This window comes from Sceloporus occidentalis, unplaced genomic scaffold (assembly GCF_023333645.1).
Source record: "Sceloporus occidentalis isolate IW3139 unplaced genomic scaffold, rSceOcc1.0.p SCAF_7, whole genome shotgun sequence".
NCBI classification, from domain to species: Eukaryota; Metazoa; Chordata; class Lepidosauria; order Squamata; family Phrynosomatidae; genus Sceloporus; species Sceloporus occidentalis.
The window spans coordinates 63,772,913-63,793,893 of NW_028316987.1; the positions used below are offsets into that span (position 1 = coordinate 63,772,913).

Genomic DNA, 20,981 nt, shown 5'->3' on the forward strand with positions numbered 1-20,981 from the left:
TGGCCTGGGTCCAGACTACTTGAGGGAACGCCTCCCCCCATACAATCCTTCCTGCACACTCAAGTCCTCTGGGAGGAACCTACTACAGCCGAAGAAAACCAGGCTGGTGGTGACTTCCCAGAGGATCTTTTCAGCCGCCGCTCCAAAAATGTGGAACAACCTGCCAGAGGAGATCCACCAAATTACATCTTTAGAGGCCTTTTAAAGGGCAATAAAGATGTATCTCTTCCGATGAGACTTCCCAGACTAAATGAGAACCTGACCTGCTCACCTACCCATTGTCTCTCCCTATGATCACGCCTGTAAATATTTTTCTGTGCTCCTAATTTTAGCTGCATTCTCTATGCAACAGAGTGTAATGTGTGATACTGCTGCTGTTATTATATAGTATGATGTTTTATTTGTATTTTAGCAGAAGGAGGGAGGGCTAGGGGACTGGGATCATGTTATTACTAATTTTAAATGTTTTATTGGACTGTTCTTACCTGCGTAGATCCTCGAAAGGGAAAGGCGGGATATAAATAAATATTTATTATTATTATTATTATTATTTAAATTATTTAAATAAATTATTTTATTTTCTTTTTTGGATACTGGTATATAGAGAAAGAGGACTTTCAAATAATTTTTCTTTAATACATAATATGGAAGTTTTCATGCCACAGTGGATCCCATAATCATGTGGCATTATGTTTTTATGCCAGCATTGGCACAGTGGCACCTGCTGCTAGTATGTTCAAGCCAACTAATGTTCAACCACTAATGAAGCCAACTGCATACCCCCACCACTGACTCAGCACAGGGAATTGTTGTATGAGTTTTCAAGGGGGGGGGGGCAAACTAGAAGGGAAAGAGGTTCACACCTCACTCATGTACACAGTGAGGTTTGTCTGGATTAGGACGCTGCATATTTATTTGCAAGCTAAAAGGACAGTCCCTTCCAACTGCAAGCTATGTATTTCACGCTTGTAGTTAAGATCACAGGAAAGGGAAGCTATGCTTTCAACTATCTCTTCATCACAGTTCACTATGGCCACAAACTGACTTCATTCCTAGTGCGTCTTCCTAACAAGTTATTACAAGAATGAAATTATCATAGATATACAGATAGAGTGGAAATGGGGTGGATTGTGTAATTTTAAACTCCAGTAACTCTTGCCAGAAACTAACTTTAGAAAGGACGAGTCACCCCAAAGCACTGTAGGCAAAAGCACCACTTTTTAAAAAAGATTTCCTCCCCCACTAGTTTGTGCAACAAAATTGAATTGGACAGTCTCTGTGATAAATCGCTCTAAGCTTTGTTTAGCATTTGGTGAAGTGATTACATCATTGTTTTATTCACTACACACTCAGCTTGGAAATGATCTAGTAACTGTGAATTGGAGGTGGCTTTAGACATTTAGATTGCATTGCAAGATAGCTGCATACTATTAAAATCAACATAGAGCCTGACAGCTCACATGCTTTCAACACCAGTATTGTCATATCAGTTGAACTTTCACTTCAGTTTTAGCAGTATCAGTGGGAACCATATCCTCCGGCATTTCACATATGAAAACCAGGACACGTGTTGCCAAACATCATCAGAGTTTGATCAAGAGGGCAAAAGTTATTAGCAAGTAAGAACAAAGAAGCTAGGAGAGGCTACAGCAGTTTGCTTTTGCCCAAGTGTACAGGGGAGGACAGATTGCTCCCTCCTTTCCTCTGCTATACACTTGGAACTCAGCTTGCAGCAGTTGAAGCGCGGACAAAGAGGGAAAGTGGAAAGAGGAGAGAGAAACTGGGACATTTTAAATGCAGCTGAAAAACAGAGATGGTTATTAAGATTGTCGCTGCCAAATTGGGACAGTTGGAAGGCACATGACAATATATTATGTTATTTTTCTGATATATTTCCAGGGCTTGGTAAAACTATCCTTTTGGACAATATATCCCAGGAGTGAGGGATTCCCAGCTGGATGTTTCTAGGAGTTGTATTCCAAAGGGCAATTTCCCTAAACTGTGTATATTTCTTATTCTCAGAGTGGAAACACTCCTAGGCTAAATGTCCTGGCTAAACATTCGATATAATGCATATTCTCACTGATGTTCTAGTCTGCTCAGAGTGTTGTGTTTAAACCTAGAAATACTTTTAATCCTTAATTTGGAGGGAGTGGAACCAGTTTCACTGGCTTCATCCTCAGTGTACATTTTTCTAAGTGCTTTATAATCCAAACGCATGCCATTGCCTATTTGTTTTGCTCCTTCAAAATGCCATTATAGGCCTCATCCATTCAAAGGCACTTTGTTAGATTTATTAATGTGTGCTCTTTGTATACATAAGTAAATACCAACATCATCAAGGATAGATTATGGCCTTTTAAATTTTTTTGTTGCAAAAAATTATTTTAAATTATTTTAAAAACTGCTCTTGCCAGAAAATTGCACAAGGAAACATCAGCATCTCCCTTTATACCTTCTTGCTTAACCAGGAAAGGAAGAGCAATAATTTACTGTGCTATAGGAATGCTAGCCTGTATTGTTTGATGCAATATCAAACTCTGGTCTTAATAACAGACTAAAAAAGAGTAACTGATGAGACCTACAAACTCTTGGCTAGACGTAAAAAACAAAGAAAAACAAAGGAGAAAAGGTGGAAGATGTCTTTGTGACAGTTGCTCAAATGGTACTTCAGGGAGTGGCTCTACACAGAGTTGCAGCACTTTGGTACCACTTTAAATGTCATACTATGGAATTCTGGAATTTCTAGTTTGGTGAGGTACTGATAATTGTTTGCTGGAAATATCTGATGCATTTCTAAACAGTGCCTTTCTAAAAAGAGTTAAGTACCTCACCAAACTACGAAGCCCAGGATTCAGTAGGTTGGAGACATGGAAGAGATATCAAACAGCTGTAACTGTGCAGTTTAGATACACAGGGTTTATCATTCCTGAGGATGTCTGGGAATTATGGTCCAAAAAAGAGAGAGCAATTTTTCTTGGCTTTTCCTGGGCATTACTTGACTAGTCAAACTCCAGAGAATTAGGCACTGAGAAAAGTGGCTGTCAGTCCAAGTGGAACAGATCAGATGAGAAGAAGAAAGGGCAGGTTCCAAGGCAGCAAAGTCATGGTTCATATGGAGGACAATAAACAGAATTCCAGGAACACAGGCAATATCCTCGGAAAGGAAACAAACTTCTCAGAATGACCATCACACTCTGAAGCTAGGATTTGGTGGGCTAGGACTGGCTATTGTGCTCGACTGATTGATGGCTTGTCTTTACTGACCAGAATACTCCAAGGTACCCCTGGAGTATTCTGGCCCCAACCCCCCCAATTCCTCCCATTACCTGTGCTCTCTCCATAGCAATGACAAGCAACTGCCTTCCCATCTAATCACCATTCATGTCCCAATGCCGCTGCGGAGGTCACAACAAGATGCCCAGACGCGTTATTGATGCTGGGCATGTTGTTCTGACCTCAGAGCAACTTGAGCCCACAGCGGTGCCACTGGGCAGCTTGCAGGAACTGTGTGGGAAAGAAACCATCTAACATCACTGTAGAGAAAACTGAAAAACTGGACATTGTGAAGATGGTCCATGCCCAACTTGGCATTTTGGCCCTGCATTATGTAAACAGTAAGCAGAGAGCTTGGGGGGAATTCGGAGTGAATAACCCATGTAGACAAGTCCTGAGTGCTCATTCAGACTAATACTGCAATACAGTGGCACCTTCAAGGTATCTAGCATCTAGTTTCATCTGCCTGGCATGTTGTGAAAACAAAGCACTAGCAGTGTAGTAGGTAATATGCTGAAACCGGGCTACTGGGAATTCCAGTTTGAAGTATGATCATCACATATTGCGACACAATTCTGTATTTTGTGTACATTTCTCTGTATTGTTCAAGGGACAAACTATCTGATCACCAAAGAGATTAGACAAAACCAGTTCCATTTCTACTGACAGAGAGCTGAGTCCCAGTGACAGCATGCATAATAATTGTTACTTTCCTAATTCTGAAATTCTTTTCTTGATCTGTCTCCTACCAACACTGGTCTGATGCTCAGGTATAATTTGCTACAAGAAAGGAAATCAACCACCACTATAGTAATTGCTGTTATATTTGAAAGCTACCAGTTGTGCCTTTCTGCTGATATCAGAAAACCTAATCCTGATCCTATAAACTACTTTGAGTCCAGCCAAGATATTTTGCTGTCTAAGGCAGAAGACAAAACAGTACATCTGCTCCGCATCATTACATGTATGGAATCCAACTCAACTAGCAACTGAATGTTACTTCAGGAGTGGCGATGGGACCTTGGTCAGTCATAACATTCCTGAAATTAGAGCATTTACAGGAATTAACATGAACCCCATGTGTGTTTTCCCCACCCCCTTCCACATACATACATTGTTAGTCTGTGCTAAAATACGACTCTGTGATGAATATGCAAGATCTATACCAAGAACAAAACACCATGACTCAAATCCTGTTAAGTCTCAACTAGAGTAGATCCACTGGTGAGTCAACACACAGGTAAATCCCGTTGATTTAATGGGTCTTTAATTGGGACTAACAACCGGATTTAAGGCCATGTGTTCTATACACTGCAAGCTTTATCCAATGGTTATATTAATTCTTGGACAGAAGTGGAAGGATTCTGAAACGTGTGGCCCCCAGTTGTTGAGGTAACTGGGGGAGTTTTTCATATTGTATAATACATGCTAGTATGTAGTCTGACAGACTGGGACCACCCCTTCAAATTCCCAATTGCCTTCTTAGATGTAATTCATGACAATCTTCTGCTTCACTGAAGTGAATGGAAGTTCCATAGAGCTCTAAGATCCAGAGAACTCAGCTTTACTGGGCTTAGCTTATTCACACCCTAAAGTACACAGCAGAGCTTTCTCACCTTTATCATACAATATTTCGTTGACACTACACAGTTTGCCTTTCACTGAATAAATGTGTGTAAAAGGCGTGATCTTTACCACCTATAAATAGACATGTTTGTTTAATGCTTACCATCATTGTTACTTTTGCCTGAAGGAAACCACAGAAGCATGTAGCTATTCATAGTATTGACTGTGAGAAATGTCTAGTATGCATCAACAAATCACAAGCGGAGTTCTTCAGTACAACTTTCTGTCACTGTAGTACAGTAATGTCCAAGGAAAGGACTGGTAGGCAGTCTGTAGGCCTGTTTTGGTTAAGCAGCAGCTGAGACAATCCTCTGATTACTCCATATACTCCTATTGTTTTGTTATTGTAGCTCATGGCTCAATTTAATTATTAGCTCAGCAGCCAGAAAGAATATAATGTTTAATATTCTACCAAAAGAAATGTGATAGGCTAGAAATGAATAAACTGCACCTGTGCTAATAACTCTACTAATGTATTCCAGTTCTTGCTTTGCAATAGTTTTCCCCAAAGGATATTTTGGGAAATTTATGTTAACAGCCTATTTAGACAGACATGCACAAACTACTGAGCTGCTTAACTGCCCTAACAGAAAGCTGTAAAAGCAAGTATACCTAGTTTGCTTTATTTCATTTCCATTCAAGCGAGATAGGAATTAGCTGTGATATATAGTTCAGTCTTGCAAATGAAAGGGCAGAATCAAATTCCATTAAGCTACATGCTAGCTCTTTGCAACAATTTCAAAAGACTCAGGGCCTCAAACAATCAAGCAAATGAAATCAGATGTGAGAGGGACATTTCTGTTTCAAAACAAACTTTTAGGGATATTTACAAGAGATCTTGCTCCTGCCCTCCTAAGAATGGGGAGGGATGGAGTGTTTCCTTCCTAGTGCTAAGAGCAGTTTCAAACACAAACACTCTGTGATAGGAAGTGGTCAAAGCAACATTGCTTCACATCTTTCCACTGCTGAGGAAGATTGATTTTGCATCAAAGCTTGTTAGATGGTTCCTGTTTCCAGATATTAATAAGCACATTTACTGGAAATTACAATAACATTCCTAGTTCTTTTCTGAATGCTTTGACTTGCAGGGATCAAACAGAACTTGCCTTCATGTTAGAAAAGTCAGTAAAGCCCTTTCCACCTTCATTTAACAAGCCTAAACAGCAATCAAAGGATTAAGTTTAAAAATGTGAATTAATGATGTGAATAACCACTTTGGATTTACTTACCATGAAAAAGGCTCCTCCCAGGTGGAGCAAATATATCAGGAAGTTGTGGTAACACCATTTAGTAAGTGTAACTTTTAATATGTTCACATTCAAAGCAAGCACCCAAACTTCAAATTTTAAAAGGATTTTGAGATTCAGTATTAAGTATTGTACTGCATTAAAGAATGTCATCCTAGGAAGTGGGGAGGGGCAAAGAAAGAATCTGTATTTCTTTTAAAGCCCTTAAGAATTCTGTCTATTTTCCTATTTGATTCACAGCAAACACAGCACTGCACTCAAACACAGGGAGTTCCAGGGGTGAGAGATAAATAGTAACTGCTGATGGAGCCTTTCATGGGTGAGTGCTTTGGGAGCATGAGATTTACTTTTCCAGGGAAATCACCTTCAGGTTCATCAATGTGTACCTTCTATTCAGGAAGCCGTGAGAATTTTTCACTGTTCTGGTGAAACCTCTGTCTAGACAGGGCAAATAAATTAACTGCGGCAGTCTTTCTCTCTCCCCTGCATCTCTCATGCTCTCTTTTTGTTTAGATATACATCACATAGTACATAGCATGCAAGAACCAACTGATCCAAGCCCAAGTTGATATCTTGTATTAATTGCATGTTCAATAGTCTGCATAAATTCATAAATCTGAGACATACATACTTTGAATAAATAATTTCCAATTTATCCCAAAAGCCATTAATTACAGTTGAGATCACATTGTTTGGAAGCCCACCGTGAGATTATACTGGATGGTTAAATTTCTAATCTGCTTTAACCTGTTTCTAGTCCATTCCTCTGATTCAGCAAACCGCATGCTTCTGTTTGTTTGCTTCCTTTGTTCAATTCCAAACCTGCTTTCCTGCCTCAATGTTTCAAGTGTCATTAAGCACCTCAATCATTACCTTTCCAGATTTTTTTCCCCGTACAGTAATTGTTCAGCATTTCTTTACAGGGTCCAGTTTTCATCTCCTAAAGCAATAGTTCCTTTACAAGGAAATCTCACTCTTCCATATTCAAAGTCCTTCCTTCCTTCCTTCCTTCCTTCCTTCCTTCCTTCCTTCCTCCCTCCCTCTTCTTCCTTCTTCGGGGTTGAACATGTCCATACTTGTATATAGTTTTTGTAATATTTATTATAATTTTAAACAAACCATTTGCATGCAACAGCATCTAAGAGTTTATTATATAAATGAAGTGATAAATTTGTTATACGTGTGTGTGTGTGTGAATGTGAGTTTGAGTTCTTGCATTTATCAGAATGCCAATAACACTAATTACTTATGTTTTTCCAGAAGCCTTCCTTCATTATTTGCACCTCAGCTCCTCAACGCTCTGAACTATACCAGTTGGCAACAAGAAACCCAATGGTTCAGGTTTTATGTATGCTGGAAGACTAGCTGACTTTGGCATTCCCCACTTGCATTGTCCTATATATGATGACTGAGAGAACCTCCCTTTTTGCTGGCCTTTTCCTCCATTGATCTGCTGCTCTGTCTCAAAGTAACTTTCAGAAGAAACAGCTACATTTAGTCTTTTCTGGCATGTACTCTCTGCTGCTTTCTCCCTTTTGCTTGCTGCTTGCTTCTGACTTGCCTGAGGAGATAAAATTGTAGAAAACTCAACATTCAGACTGAATCCCTGACATGTACAGATGCCATCCAGCTATCTGAAATGATCACAGAGTGATCTGCATGATCACTGTGCGCCCTGTTCATTCTTACTTACTTACTTACCTTGTGCATTTTTCTTACTTCCACACTGTTGAATGCTACAATTCCTCTACAGTTTACAGTCTACAGTTTAGTTTTTTCCCTCTGCACTACACTGAAACTGTATTCGCCACAATCACTTATGATTCCATTGCCAAATCCAATGGTCTTTACTCTGTTCTCATCCACCTTGACATTAGCTTGTGATACCCACTTGCTTTCCTTCCTTCATGTCCTGCTTTTCCAAGAATCTCTCCTCACTTTCATGAGGGTTCTATTGGGATTTCCCAAGGATCTGTTTCTGGCTCTGGTTCTTTTTCTTCACACTTCTTTTAGGTAGTATTGTCAAATTCCATTATTTTCAGCATAATCTACACACCATTAATAGTCAACACTACTTGATTACTCCAGAACTTTTCCTCTCCATCTTAAGCTAAGTCTAGTGTTTCTCTTGTGAGTATACTCAGTATATCAAAACGCAAATGTTTCCTATTTCGTCCCAATCATTCTCCCTGTATAATCTCTGTACCCAGTTTGATAACATCACTGTTCATTCAGATGAACACTATTAAATCTCTCTTCTTCATTTCCCATAGTCAGTCTATCCTAAATCATTGTAAGTCATTTATCTGACAACTAAACATATATTGTTCCTAATTAATCTAAGCATTAATTTCCTATGTTAGGATCTAGACTGAAAATTCCTCATGGAACTTTGTTTTTCAATGCTGGTAAGAATAACTGCACACAAATAGTGTAGCAAAAATACAGTGGACCCATGTTAAATGCTGGGGTTTGGTTCCAAGATCCCCCGTGGATAACAAAATCTGTAGATGCTCAAGTCCCATTAAATATAATGACATAGCAAAATGGTGTTCCTTACAAAAATAGAAAATCAAGGTTTGATATTTGAAATTTATATTTTTTGAACATTTTCAAACCGTGGATGCTTGAATCTGTGTATAAAAAAATCTGTGTATAAGAAGGGCTGACTGTACAGCCAAAAACAGAATACTTAACAACATGAATTTTCACAGAGTGCTCACAGGTTATACACAAGGGTTGTGTCTATTTAAGAATCAGGGACCATACCACAGCAAACTGAGAGCACTGATCAGGTAAACTGGCAAGTAATGAAGATGCTACATTCATGGGAAGCGAGCAAAGATTGTTACAGTGAACAAGATATTACTTTTTAAAGCACTTTGTGTTTGGGGATGAAACTAAATCCATGTTGTCAGCTCCATTTGGAAAGGATGTGATGTGATAAGAGACTGCATAAGAGCTAGAAACCATAAATGGAGAAAAGAGCTAGGAAACAAAAGATGGGCCAATGTAGTTCTCTCCTTAGTGCAGTATCTCATTTATGTAGCTTCATCAGCTGTAAAAAACAAATCAAAACACAAGCTGTCCGGAATATTCTCTGCACCTATATAGCCTACCCAGTAAGGATTTTTTGCAGAACATTAAACCTTAATTAAAGTATAAAGTTTAGATTAAACCACTTTAAAATTGGCTTATTAAATATATTCAGTGGAGAGTACTAGGATATTGCAACTTACCTCTTTGAGCCACAGCTTGCTTAATGTTTCTTCAACACGTTCTATGAAGGCACTATGTGCACCTCGTTGGTGTCTGTGCCTCTAAAGATGAAATCATTAAAAGAATATAAGAGAACTACTGAAAACCCCTGCTACCAAACAGATACTACTGTAAACTAATGGGGATTCACAGATACCAACACACTTAAAAAGATTTGCTCTATATCTTCTAAAAGAAGCAGACTGTGTGTTTCTGAACCTACAGGGTAAAAACTGTACTAGTAAAAAGGCTTCCATTATACAGACTGAAGACTGGCCATAGTCAATATCATAGGGCCCTGGATTTGCATGAAACAATATATTACAAACCTACTTGATAAAATAAGATTAATGCAGGTATTACTAATAAGATTGCTATGACCTTTGCTGTCAGGTTCCTGTAAATAGTTTTATCACAATAGGGCTTAAGGCAATACCTAGCCAAAGTCTTGGACTTGGCAAAGATAATGCATCTTCATGATACAATTTTATTTATATTTATTTATTATATATATAGTTATAGTGACATGTTATACAAATTTATTATTTTCATACACACCTCTAGCAGAATTCTTAGCTCATTCAAACCAAAATCTCATTCACAATAAATTTTGCGGGATTAATCTTTCTGAACACATATCCCTGAATGTCACTTGCTGTGTCTCAGTGGGAAGGCATGAGCTTTGTAGACAAAAGGTCTCCAGTTCTAACTCACACATCTTCATTCAGGGCAGATCCCCATCAGAAACTCAGAGAGCTGCTGCCAAGCTGCTTTTTCCAACCTGGTGTTTTCTTGTAGTAGACTGCATCACCCAGCAAAGACTATGGAAATGTCTTGAAGGCAAGATTGTGAAAAGCTGGTATAGACAATAAACCAAAGGCTGCTTCCTTGCACAGTGGTGAACAGATGCAAACTGCCAGGCCTGATTCATCACAATAGAATGGACGTTTACTATCTGAAATTACATCTACTAGCTAAAACATTGTCTGTCCAAATGTAATGAGCACCAATTTTAAGAAATTTGCACAGCAAGCAAAACTATTCACGTGGGAGCTGCTATGGCTGCCTGTGATGAGCACTGACCTCAGTGGCTTTACATTCTGATATAATCCTGTGAGCAAGGCACTAAGCAAAATAAAGCCTGTGTGAGTAGGAAATAGCATGCTGCAAAGTCCTACCATCTTCTTCCTGGTCTAAATCCAATTGCTAGTTCCATCTGGAGTAGAACCACAGCATTAAAGGGATGTATACAGTTATTGACTTACTGTATATACTTATATATAAATCTAGAAACTTTAGTCAAAAAATGGACCAGAAAAACCTGAGTTGACCTATCCACAGGTCAATGTATGTGATGCACTTTAACACTTCTATATAAAAAAGGAACCATTCTCTGGTGAAAGGCAAGAGCATAATTTGACCTGGAAGCACCAGCCTCTAGGATGAGCAAAAACACTTATTCCTGCTGGAATTTTGCAAGGTGTTTGGCATTGCTTTCCTTTGCTTCATCCTTTAGTTCCTTTGTTACATGCCCCTAAGTTTTACCCTCGACTTATCCATGAGTCATATCAAAATCCATCATTTTGGCCCCAAAATCTGCCTTCAACTTGGTTGACTTATAGTTGAGTATATATGGTAACCATTTATAGCAGTTGATTCAATGGGTCTACTTGAATTGGGAATAGGAATTGGATTTAGGCTCATAGTCCTAGCTAATTGTACTTAAGAGACTGTGGTGAGGTAAAGATGGTGGGAGAAGAAGCTGAATCTAGCGTGCTAAATCTGATGACCTATTTATTTATTTATGTTAGATGTATGTAAAGCAAAATACAAAAGGTCAACAAGAGAATTAGACCTCAGTTTATGTTAGACTCATGGCAGCTTTGTATTTTGGAGGTTATTTTCCTCCTTCAAGTATAGATTCTTGTTTTGTAATGTATCTGTTGTTCCATCACATCAAGTGACAGAAGTGTTTTGAGCAACAGAAAGTCCCTCAGCTAATCTCCTGTATAACAGATTGGCAAGATCTGTGTGATGAGATGATTTGTAGCATATTTAAAAATATATGCATTGCATTTAAAAATTAATTTTTCTTTGTTTAAATGAGTTTTGGGGCAAACTACTGAGAAGACAAAAACAGAACACAAAGAGAACAGGAGTAACAGACTGAAGGCAGCAATAAATATTTAAACCCTCAGAGGGGAAAGGATGAGGTAAGATCTCTGCTTACACTATTCTGTTTTCCACATAAATGAGGTATAAAAATGTGCTAAAACCTATTTCTGTGTCAGAAAACAGAATCTGTGCTGTTCATCATAAGCAGGCATGTGAATACATACTGCTCAGATTTTACCTACTCAACACTGTAATGGATACAATCAAATCAAAAACACACGTTAGCACATAATATTATTACATTATTTTGTAATCCACTACAATTCTTATTTAGTATTTCTTTATAGCAGATAATAGCAATGATCCAAAAATCTGCATGTGCATATTGGCACTTTATTCAATGTCAGGGAAGTGCTTAATGTTAATAGAGCGACTACATCAGAGAATGATATGAAACCCTATAGTTAAGATTAGCTATTTTGCTTCCTATATATTAAGATTCATTATAGTTTAAGATCATGTATAATCCCAACAATAATAATTGACATGCAAGATGATTCCTACACAATTACCACATTTGTGAACATGCATTTCCATCTCCTACATGTGTTGTTCTGTGCCTTCAAGTCGTTTCCAATTTATGGTCACCCTAAGGCTATCACAGGGTTTGCTTGGCAAGATTTGTCCAGAGAGAGCTTACTTTTGCCTTCCTTTGAGGCTGAGAAAGTATAACTTGCCCAAGATCACCCAGAGCCTGTACAGACTGGGGTTATACGCCAACATGGGGGCGTGGCATATGCATGCCAGCTGCCCCCATTCCGGTGTCACGCCATGTGCCCAACTGTGTGGCAGGAGGGCATCACAGCACTCCATTGGCATAGAGTTTAAATGTGCTATGCCAGAGGAGAGCCAAAAAGCCACCACTGCTGCAGCTAGGACACCCTTTCCACACCGTGAAAAGGAGCCACTTTTTGTGGCTTCTTTTTGTGCCTTGGAAAGGCCAGATCAGAGTCACAGTGCACGGTTGCTTTGGCCCTGATCTGGCAAGGAAATGGGTGGCATGGAGCCACCCCTTAAGCGTGGTCTGTTGAGCCCCCTCCCAGTGAGTTTCCATGCCCAAGTAGAAATTTGAACTCTGCTCTATAGAGTCATAATCCAAAACTCAAACCACTACACCATGCTGGCTAAAGGAACATGAATACCCCACACCAAGCCTGGAAGTAATGTAACTAGTTATTCTATGCTGGGAATGAGGATTGTCCAGAAGTAATGTAATGAGTAGGAATGGATCACTCCCCTTATGTAACCAGAACCACTTTTAGCTACTCAAACGTTCAGTTTAAGAAGGGGTGTTTTAAAGCATTTTTAGAGGCAAATTGCAAAGGACTTTTCAGGTTTTATACTTTTTCTTTTTAATCGTCATCTTAGTCTCCCCAAAAATGCAACAGAAAAATAACAGTGCATAAATTACCAAAGCAAGTTGCATTTCAATTTGCAATGAATAATGACAAAGGGGTTCCTTATCAAACTCAGTAGTTAATTAATTTTTTAAAGAAAATATGTTTCCAAGTTTTACACTATATATATATATATATATATATATATATATATATATATGGCTCAGGATTTTTTTAAAAAAATGGAACAACTGAGTCTGGTTTGGTTTCTTTTAAAATAACAGTCATCCATGTTTTATTGAAGAAGAACTATCATTTGAGTCAGAAATTTCAAAGCTGCATCTGATCCCTGCAAGTGGCTGTGGAGATGAGGAAGATTTGAGCAGGCAAAGGGAAGCCCTGGCAACATCCAATCAGGATGGGTCAAGTGCCAGCCAATGAGAGTGGAGCCAGCAGGGATATAGAGAGGAACAGAGAAGTGTTTAGTGTTAGTAAGGGTTAATGTTTTAGTGTACTGTGAGGGAATGAACAGCCTTGGTGGCTGGGTTATACTACTGAGAAGGGCAGTTAACATGTTTTTAGGTACCCAAGATAGGGAATTGGTTAGGGACCAATGAGGGTCAAGTTATGAATTACCCTGAGCCTGAGCGGCTTGGTTATACTGCAGAGAAAGGCAGTTAAAAGTTTTGAAAAGCACCTAAGAGAAGACTAGGAGTGTCCTGGGAGAAGTGAAGCGTTAGTCTCTGAAGAGAATAGTAGACAGTGAAAAGTGGAGCACAAGCAGTTAATGAAGGTGTAAGAAACAAGAGTACAATGCACCCTTACCTTACACTGGGGATCCGTTCCGGATCCCCCCACATAAGGCAACTTCCAGGTATGGTCAAGCCCCATTGATTTGAATGGGGTGCATCCCCGTGGCGTGCAGCACGGTGTGTGCCACAGACACATGCCCCATTCACCATATTAGGGTTCACCATCTGCGTGACCTCAAGTCCACGTATGACAAGCCCATGTACGGTGCAAGCATGCTATATAATAAAGATTTGGAATGGTTTTGGGTTACTGAAACAAGTATAAGTCAAGAAAACACAAACCTAAAACAGTGTAACACATACAGTATACCTATAATAAAGTATATCAAATGTGAACAACATCCCACACAAGTGATACTATATTTAAGTTGACCTAGAAATAGACTTATAACATTGTTTCAATAAGTGACTGCCTAGAGTGCTTTCCAAGATACAGTTACATGCTACCAACATTGAGGAAAAGATTTTGGAATTAAAGTCCCCTTGAACAGTTTGAGGGAGAAAATAAGCCTTCGTCACAGATTGGTGGCAGCTGTGGCACAAGATGACAAAGGAGTAAAAGGGTTTTAAAAAGGAAAATAAAGAGGTTTGGGGCAGTGCCATGGTGTCACCATCACAGCGACTAGCTAGGGAAATCTCCTTCTGTTTTTCTCTGTCTACAACACATTAATTTTGAAATTAATGGCTTTGGTACTGGTGTCTTTTAATTGTGCAATGCATGATCAGAAGCTTTGCTGATGTAAAACAACACTGAACTATTCACTGCACTACACTAGAGAAAATGTGTCCATTTTCCAAAGCAGACCATTAGCAGTTTCATCCTTACAAACTTCCTTTTCCATCACCTAACATCTGTTTCCAAATACATTAAAAAAAAACAACAACAACACTCTGCTACTGGTGTCCTCTTAGATTAAAACCAGGCAAGCCTTCAGTTTTGCTGATACTCCTGAGTACTTGGCCATTTGGTAAACTGAGGTCCTGATTAAAAGCACTCCAGACACATGTGAGAATGTTAAAATGTATGATCATACTAACCGTGAAGGAACCCGATTTGGCAGGCCAAGGCTCTTTGGGTAGAAAAAGCTTTGAATCCCACTTGAGTTCTTTAGGCTTGTAGGTAATGAATTTTTCCTTTGACCGGGGTGACATTTTTTGTTCCGTTAAAGGATGCATTCGATGTACTAAATTAAAAAAAAAAAGACAAGACAGTGAAAAATATCCAGATTGTTGTTAATGGTAGAATAATCTAGAAGCTACTTGTCATGATGGTACAATCATGACTGATTTGGCAGGGACAATCCTGATTAATCCTCCGTCAACCCATTTTTTCCAGCTGCTTTTAAAATGACCTGTGTTTTATTCTCCATCTCTCACTTTCCTCCTTTGTCATCAACTTCATTTGGTGCAAAATGAGTTTAAAATGAGTTTTAAAGGGAAAGAGATTCCACCTAAACATTAGGAGGAATTTCCTGACAGTAAGAGCTATTCGACAATGGAACACAATCCCACAGAGAGTGGTGGAGTCTCCTTCTTCAGATGTTTTTAAACAGAGGCTGGATGCTTATCTGTCGGGGAGCTTTGGTTGTGAGTTCCTGCATAGCAGGGAGTTGGACTGGATGGCAATTGGGGTTTCTTCCAACTCTATGATTCTATGAAAGCAAAAAAGCAGTTTGCAAATAGTTTGTAAAAGTAGATGACAGGAACATTTAGAGGGCCGCATGTTCCCCACCCTAACCTACTGTATTTTAGTCCCCAAAAAATTGTGTTCAACATACTGATAAGTAACTTGGAGGCTGTACAAATGAGAAGAAAAGGGTAGCTAGAGGCCACCCCTTTCTCCCCTGGATTGCGCGCCATTGCAACCCCATCGCGTGGCTGAAAGCCGGGTAAAAGGCACCCGTGTATGATACGGGTGCACTGTACTTGAAATGTGTTCAGACAATAATTTCACATGCACAGGTTTTTACATGATCAGACCAAAGACCACAGAGGCTGGATGGCCATCTGTCAGACATATTCTTTGATTATGTCTTCCTGCATGGCAGCCAGTTGGCCTGGATGACCCTTGTGGTCTCTTCCAACCCTATGAGTCTGTGATTCTACAATCAACATCCAATTCTTACGTACTAATTGTCCTTCATGTAAATTGTCAAATGTGAAAAATACCAATAATAGTTTATCACTATATGAAGAGCTTACTTTTATTGCAATTAATCCCAGAAGAAAGAATAGTTTTTGTAGGGACTAATTAGGAATGCATATTTTCTCAAGAAGCACTCTTTTGCTTTTCTTTGAAGTATATTAATTCTAATATTTATTGCAATGAGAATGGAAGGCCCAAATCAAAACTTAACATCGCTTCTCAGCCTTTTGGCTAAGATGAAGTGTAGTATAGTTGACCCTCCATATCCACAGATGCTTTATCCATGGATTCAAGCATCTATGGTGTGAAAATATTCAAATAACATATACATTCCCAAAAACAGACCTTGATTTTGCCATTTTATATATTGTAAGGGACACCATTTCATTACACCATTATATTTAATGGGATTTGAGCATCCGTGGATTTTGGTATCCACAGGGGAGGGGGGGGGGGGTTCTGGCATATACCAAAGTTTCATTGTATAATGTTTTAGTAGCTCATATGACAAATTCCATACCAACCTTTGCAACTCAGCAAAGACTTACCTTTGCTTAAACACTGTAATTTCAACTTTAGATTCAGAGGATCCTTGGCATAGCTTGTCACAAAATTTGGCATATCTTGTTCATACTGGACAGGGGGAAAAAAGGAGAGGGAACATATGGATTTGCCGGCAAACACCTTTGGTGTAGTTTGGCTCATGCCCCTCCTTTATTGTCCATTCACAATCTTGTACTAGTAACCTATATCAGTACAAACAGTACAGAAAGACAGCAATTACTTCTTTTATTTTGTCATGCTTAAAGCTTGTTATGATTTTTAACTTTTTGTCATGACACGTTTTATTTTATTTATTCATTTTAACTGGGTGTGCTGGTTGAGTGTGTGTGCCTTCAATGCAAATAAAATGCCATTCATCTGATAGAGGTGACCTCTAACCAATAGCTCTTATGCCACAATAACAGTGCAATCCTTTACCTTTCTCTCTGAGTATATGTGCCTTCAAGTCACCTACCAGTTTATGGCAACTCTATGAATTTAATAGGGTTTGCTTAGGCTAGGAGTATTAGCAGGTGGGTTTGCCAGTTCCTTCCTCAGAAATAAACCCATACAGCATCTCGTAGTCATTGGTGCTCTCCTATCCAGGTATTAACCAATGTTGACTTTGCTTAGCTTCCAAAATGAGATGGGATCTTGTGCCTTTAGGGTATTTCGGTGGTTATCTGTACTTTTTGTCCCCAGGGCACTTTCGGATCTTCTTCATGGCCAACAGGCAAGATAGAAATGTTTGAATGTGAGCAAGCAAGCAAATAAATAATAGGTAGTCCCAGGAACACTCTCTTTCCTGCCATATCCAGTTCTTGTTATTAAAGTGCTCAGCTAGCAATACAAAGCAGATTTATAAGCTTCTAAGACCTTCAAACACTAGTGCCTGTTAATAATACACAGCCACTTCCTGGTTTAAACCAGAAACAAGTTATCCAATGAGCCCAATATCTTTTTATAGGGAACTGCTATCTCAGCCTTTCAGTACATTTCAGTTAATTATCTCTATTTATGGCAGATATGGAACTTTTCTTAATTGGCCCAATTTAAGTATTAGTAAAAGATATTGTACAAAGAAGCAGATGCCCTTCATATTATAAGGCTCATACATAACCATGTAAGTAGGGCAGTCACTTAATAAAAGAAACTTACATGGAGTTTTCATGACTAATAGCTTTAACCAATTTAATCTATTTCTTACGTAAGTCATAACAAGAATACTAAAGCCAAAAAAAAGACATGTTGTCTTTTTCAAATTTCACAAGAACACAGATGGAAGTCCCAGGCATTCCCCTGACCAGGCATTGACCAGACAGATATCTATGTAACTTCAGTGAGGTACAGTCTTATGTGGCTTAAGACCATGTCCTATACCCTCTGACATTTTACAGATTAAAACCACAACATGTGTGACAAAAGTTATTAATAAGGGTGAACATGCCAGCTAGGAGAGGCAGCAGCAATTTGCTTTTGCCTGAGCCTACTGGGAATGGTAAGATTCCACCCTTCTTCTCCCTTCTTGGTAAGTTCATTGAGTGTAAAGTGCTTTTGAGCTCTGAAGTCAGATTTGCAGCAATTAAAGAAGGCTGAGAACAAAAAATGGAAGCGGGATGAGGAAAAACAAATTGGGACATTTTAAAAGCAGCTGGAAAAGTGGGGTGACACAGTATTGATTGGGACTGTCCCTGCCAAATGGGGACAGTTGAAGTTCTGGGGGCAGGGAGAAACAAAAGGTCTGTAAGTGCAGTATTGCTTTAAATTGCATTAACTTTTAAAAATCTTTTGTAGAGTGTAAACTTTTAATATGATTAATAGTTTGATTCAGTTTTAATGTTGACTTTATGTATGTTTTGAATTATAATCTTTTAAACAAATCCCAGTCTTGGGGAAAAGGCAGGATTTCAATGAAGTTAAAAATGATTATTATTATTAGTAGTAGTAGTAGTAGTAGTATTTTGAAGTACAGTCTGCCCTTCTTATACACGGATTCAAACATCCACAGTTTGAAAATGTTCAAAAAAAGTATAAATTTCAAATATCAAGCCTTGATTTTCCATTTTTTATAAGGGACACCACTTTGCTATGTCATTATATTTAATGGGACTTGAGCATCCACGGATTTTGTTATCCACGGGGGATCTTGAAACCAAACCCCAGTGTATAACAAAGGTCCACAGTATCTCTCCAGAATTCTTGGGTAGATATGTCAAGTACCTCTGATTTCTGGAAAGAAACTGAATGTGAGAGGATGTACAGACCGGAACTTTGTGCCGTCTTGGACCCGAACTAGGGTTCAGTAAGGGCTGAGCATTTACACACTCAAAGCCCTTCTGCCGACACCCAGGCACCATCTTGGTGCACACCCGACCAGACGGTGTCCACCATGATGCTGTTGTTCGTGCACTGTGCCCAAACAACACTGCACACAAGGGGCATCATAAGGTCGTGGTGTGGCCCTTATGCCACCTCTGTAGCAGCACAGATAGAAGCCACATTTCGCAGCTCCTTTTTGTACCAGGTTGGGGATGTGGTGTGCAACCAACCCAATGCTTTGAGGGGCAGCATAGAGCCGCCCCTTACAGGCTGTTTGTAGAGCCCGTGAGACTCTTTTTCTCATTTCTGGGTACATATGTAAGTCATAATACAAAATTTAAAATTAATATAAGTAAAAAAAAAGCCCAGAGGAATGATTAGAAAACTAGAATATTAAATAGAAATTTATTGCAATAAAATGTGTGCAGATACACAGAACAGGACATTTATAAATATTTCCTATATAAACATTGCAAAAACTGTACCACAGTTTTTTAAAATCGTAACAATATCTTCAGCATATTTACTGACAAGCAAGTTAGTCAAGAGCATCGGTCATCTTATCAACACTGATGTATTATGTGTGAATTTCACTGACTGACAGTTCAATTTTTTCTACCCCTGTTTCTGGAATGCCATTGAAAACATCAAGAAAACTCAGGGGAAGGCAATGGCAAACCTTCTCTGAACAAATCTTGCCAAGAATATCCCATGATATTAGGGCTTTCGGGTCGCCATAAGTCAGAAGCAACTTGAAGGCACACAACAGCAACAAAATAGAAGGGAAGAGGTACAGCTTTGGCCAAAAGGCTCAGTGAGCCTGGTGAGCTTTCTGTGATATTCCTGCATAGCATTTACCTCTCCATGAATGTACAGCTATGGAGAAATAAATGGGAAATGATATTATAGAATACAGCAAAGTAAAATGTAATGTTTTTTCATATGAATTCCTTTATGGAAGTCACTTCAAAAGAACTTGAATGGAGGAAACATTACATTAGAAGAGGTTATTGTCCCAGCTGTGACTTCAAAAGTTTATTACAATAATAGTAATATTATTATTTTAAAAATACCATGATGGGTACATGGAGTTGGGGACTCATCTACTAATTACTTTTGTGACTGAATAGAGGGCAACAATATAATGCAGGTAGAGTGAATTAATTAGACACAAACTGGTGTGTCCAGAAGACTGTGAATCTCATTTTAAAAAGGAAGTCTAAGCTCTTCAGTCACCAACAGAGCATCTGTTATTGAAGGTGAATATTCCTACCGCCAAGAATTTTCTAAGAACTCCTAAGGCTTCAAAGACTAATACAAATCACATAATCAGCTACACTATAACAGAAAGTTAAATGAAGCCCACATTACTGAATTGAGTTGGCCAAAGCTCTTGTCACAAGAGTGCCATCTCCTGGAGATAGTTAATTCTGTTCGATAATATTTTTTTTAGTTTTAACACACTCTATGGGAATCATGTTATGTAGCATTGCCTGAACTCACCTCCCGTTAGCCATTTCTGTCTCAGTTCACTTCAGTTTATCTTTACCTGTCTATAGTCATGTGGTCTGGGATCTTGGTATTTGGTGGTCTTAAACTTTCCCATCTTCACAAACATTAACTGAGCTTCATAAGGACCCACATGTGGAAACCTTGTAATGATCTTTGGTTGCACCTCCGGTTCTATGACCTGGTCAAATAATCTGGACCTTATTCCAACCAATTCGTCATGTACTGTACTTGTTTTTGACTTCTGCTTTTTCAGTTCTTTTGGTTGTCCATGTGGTTTCCTGATAAGGCTTGGGGTTATGTACAGTCTATAGCTAAAATCGGGAGGCTGCTTTAGCCAACATTTTTTTTCAGGAGGAATTCTAGGTAGCTGTGATGCATGCACTTGATCTCGTGATAAAGCTAAATCCAGATTTGTAATGAACTTTTTCTTTAAATCAAACGTCCACTTGGACTGGTTCCTGTCATGGATATTAGGAAACATCATGCATTTGTCCCTTTGTGCCTAAGGAAAGTAAAAGAAACACATTTTATTATTACACATTATTCTTACATATTTATCATCACCATCATTGACAACATCATCATCCTGCATTTGCTCCAAGGAGCTTGGAGCAATATGCTTGCTCCCACCCTTTTTTTTCCTCACAACAATCCTACGTTTTAGTTGATCAACGCTGAGAGTGCACCCTGAAAATGACTGGATATTGGAACCTAGGTTTCTTCAGTCTAA

The 20,981-nt window shown here is 38.8% G+C and overlaps 1 protein-coding gene across 1 annotated transcript; it reads right to left on the reverse strand.

The window, feature by feature from the left end:
- Positions 1-7,422: 7,422 nt before the first annotated feature.
- LOC149309850 (putative uncharacterized protein C7orf78) lies at positions 7,423-20,732 on the reverse strand. Its single transcript, XM_089531371.1, has 5 exons — positions 20,289-20,732; positions 16,426-16,510; positions 14,770-14,915; positions 9,389-9,469; positions 7,423-7,710 (listed from the first exon to the last, which is right to left on the reverse strand). The coding sequence occupies exons 1-5, from the start codon at positions 20,730-20,732 to the stop codon at positions 7,423-7,425; spliced, it is 1,044 nt and encodes a 347-aa protein (XP_089387497.1).
- Between the last annotated feature and the right edge of the window lie 249 nt (positions 20,733-20,981).

What these genes read in the sequence shown, in the direction of transcription:
- LOC149309850 (XM_089531371.1), bottom strand. Translation starts at nt 20,732, where the DNA reads ATGTTTCCTAATATCCATGACAGGAACCAGTCCAAGTGGACGTTTGAT. An exon ending in ATTACAGTGTTTAAGCAAAG is followed by an intron (nt 14,916 to 16,425) that starts GTAAGTCTTTGC and finishes TTTTTAATTTAG; the next exon opens with TACATCGAATGCATCCTTTA. An exon ending in CCAAATCGGGTTCCTTCACG is followed by an intron (nt 9,470 to 14,769) that starts GTTAGTATGATC and finishes TTTCATCTTTAG; the next exon opens with AGGCACAGACACCAACGAGG.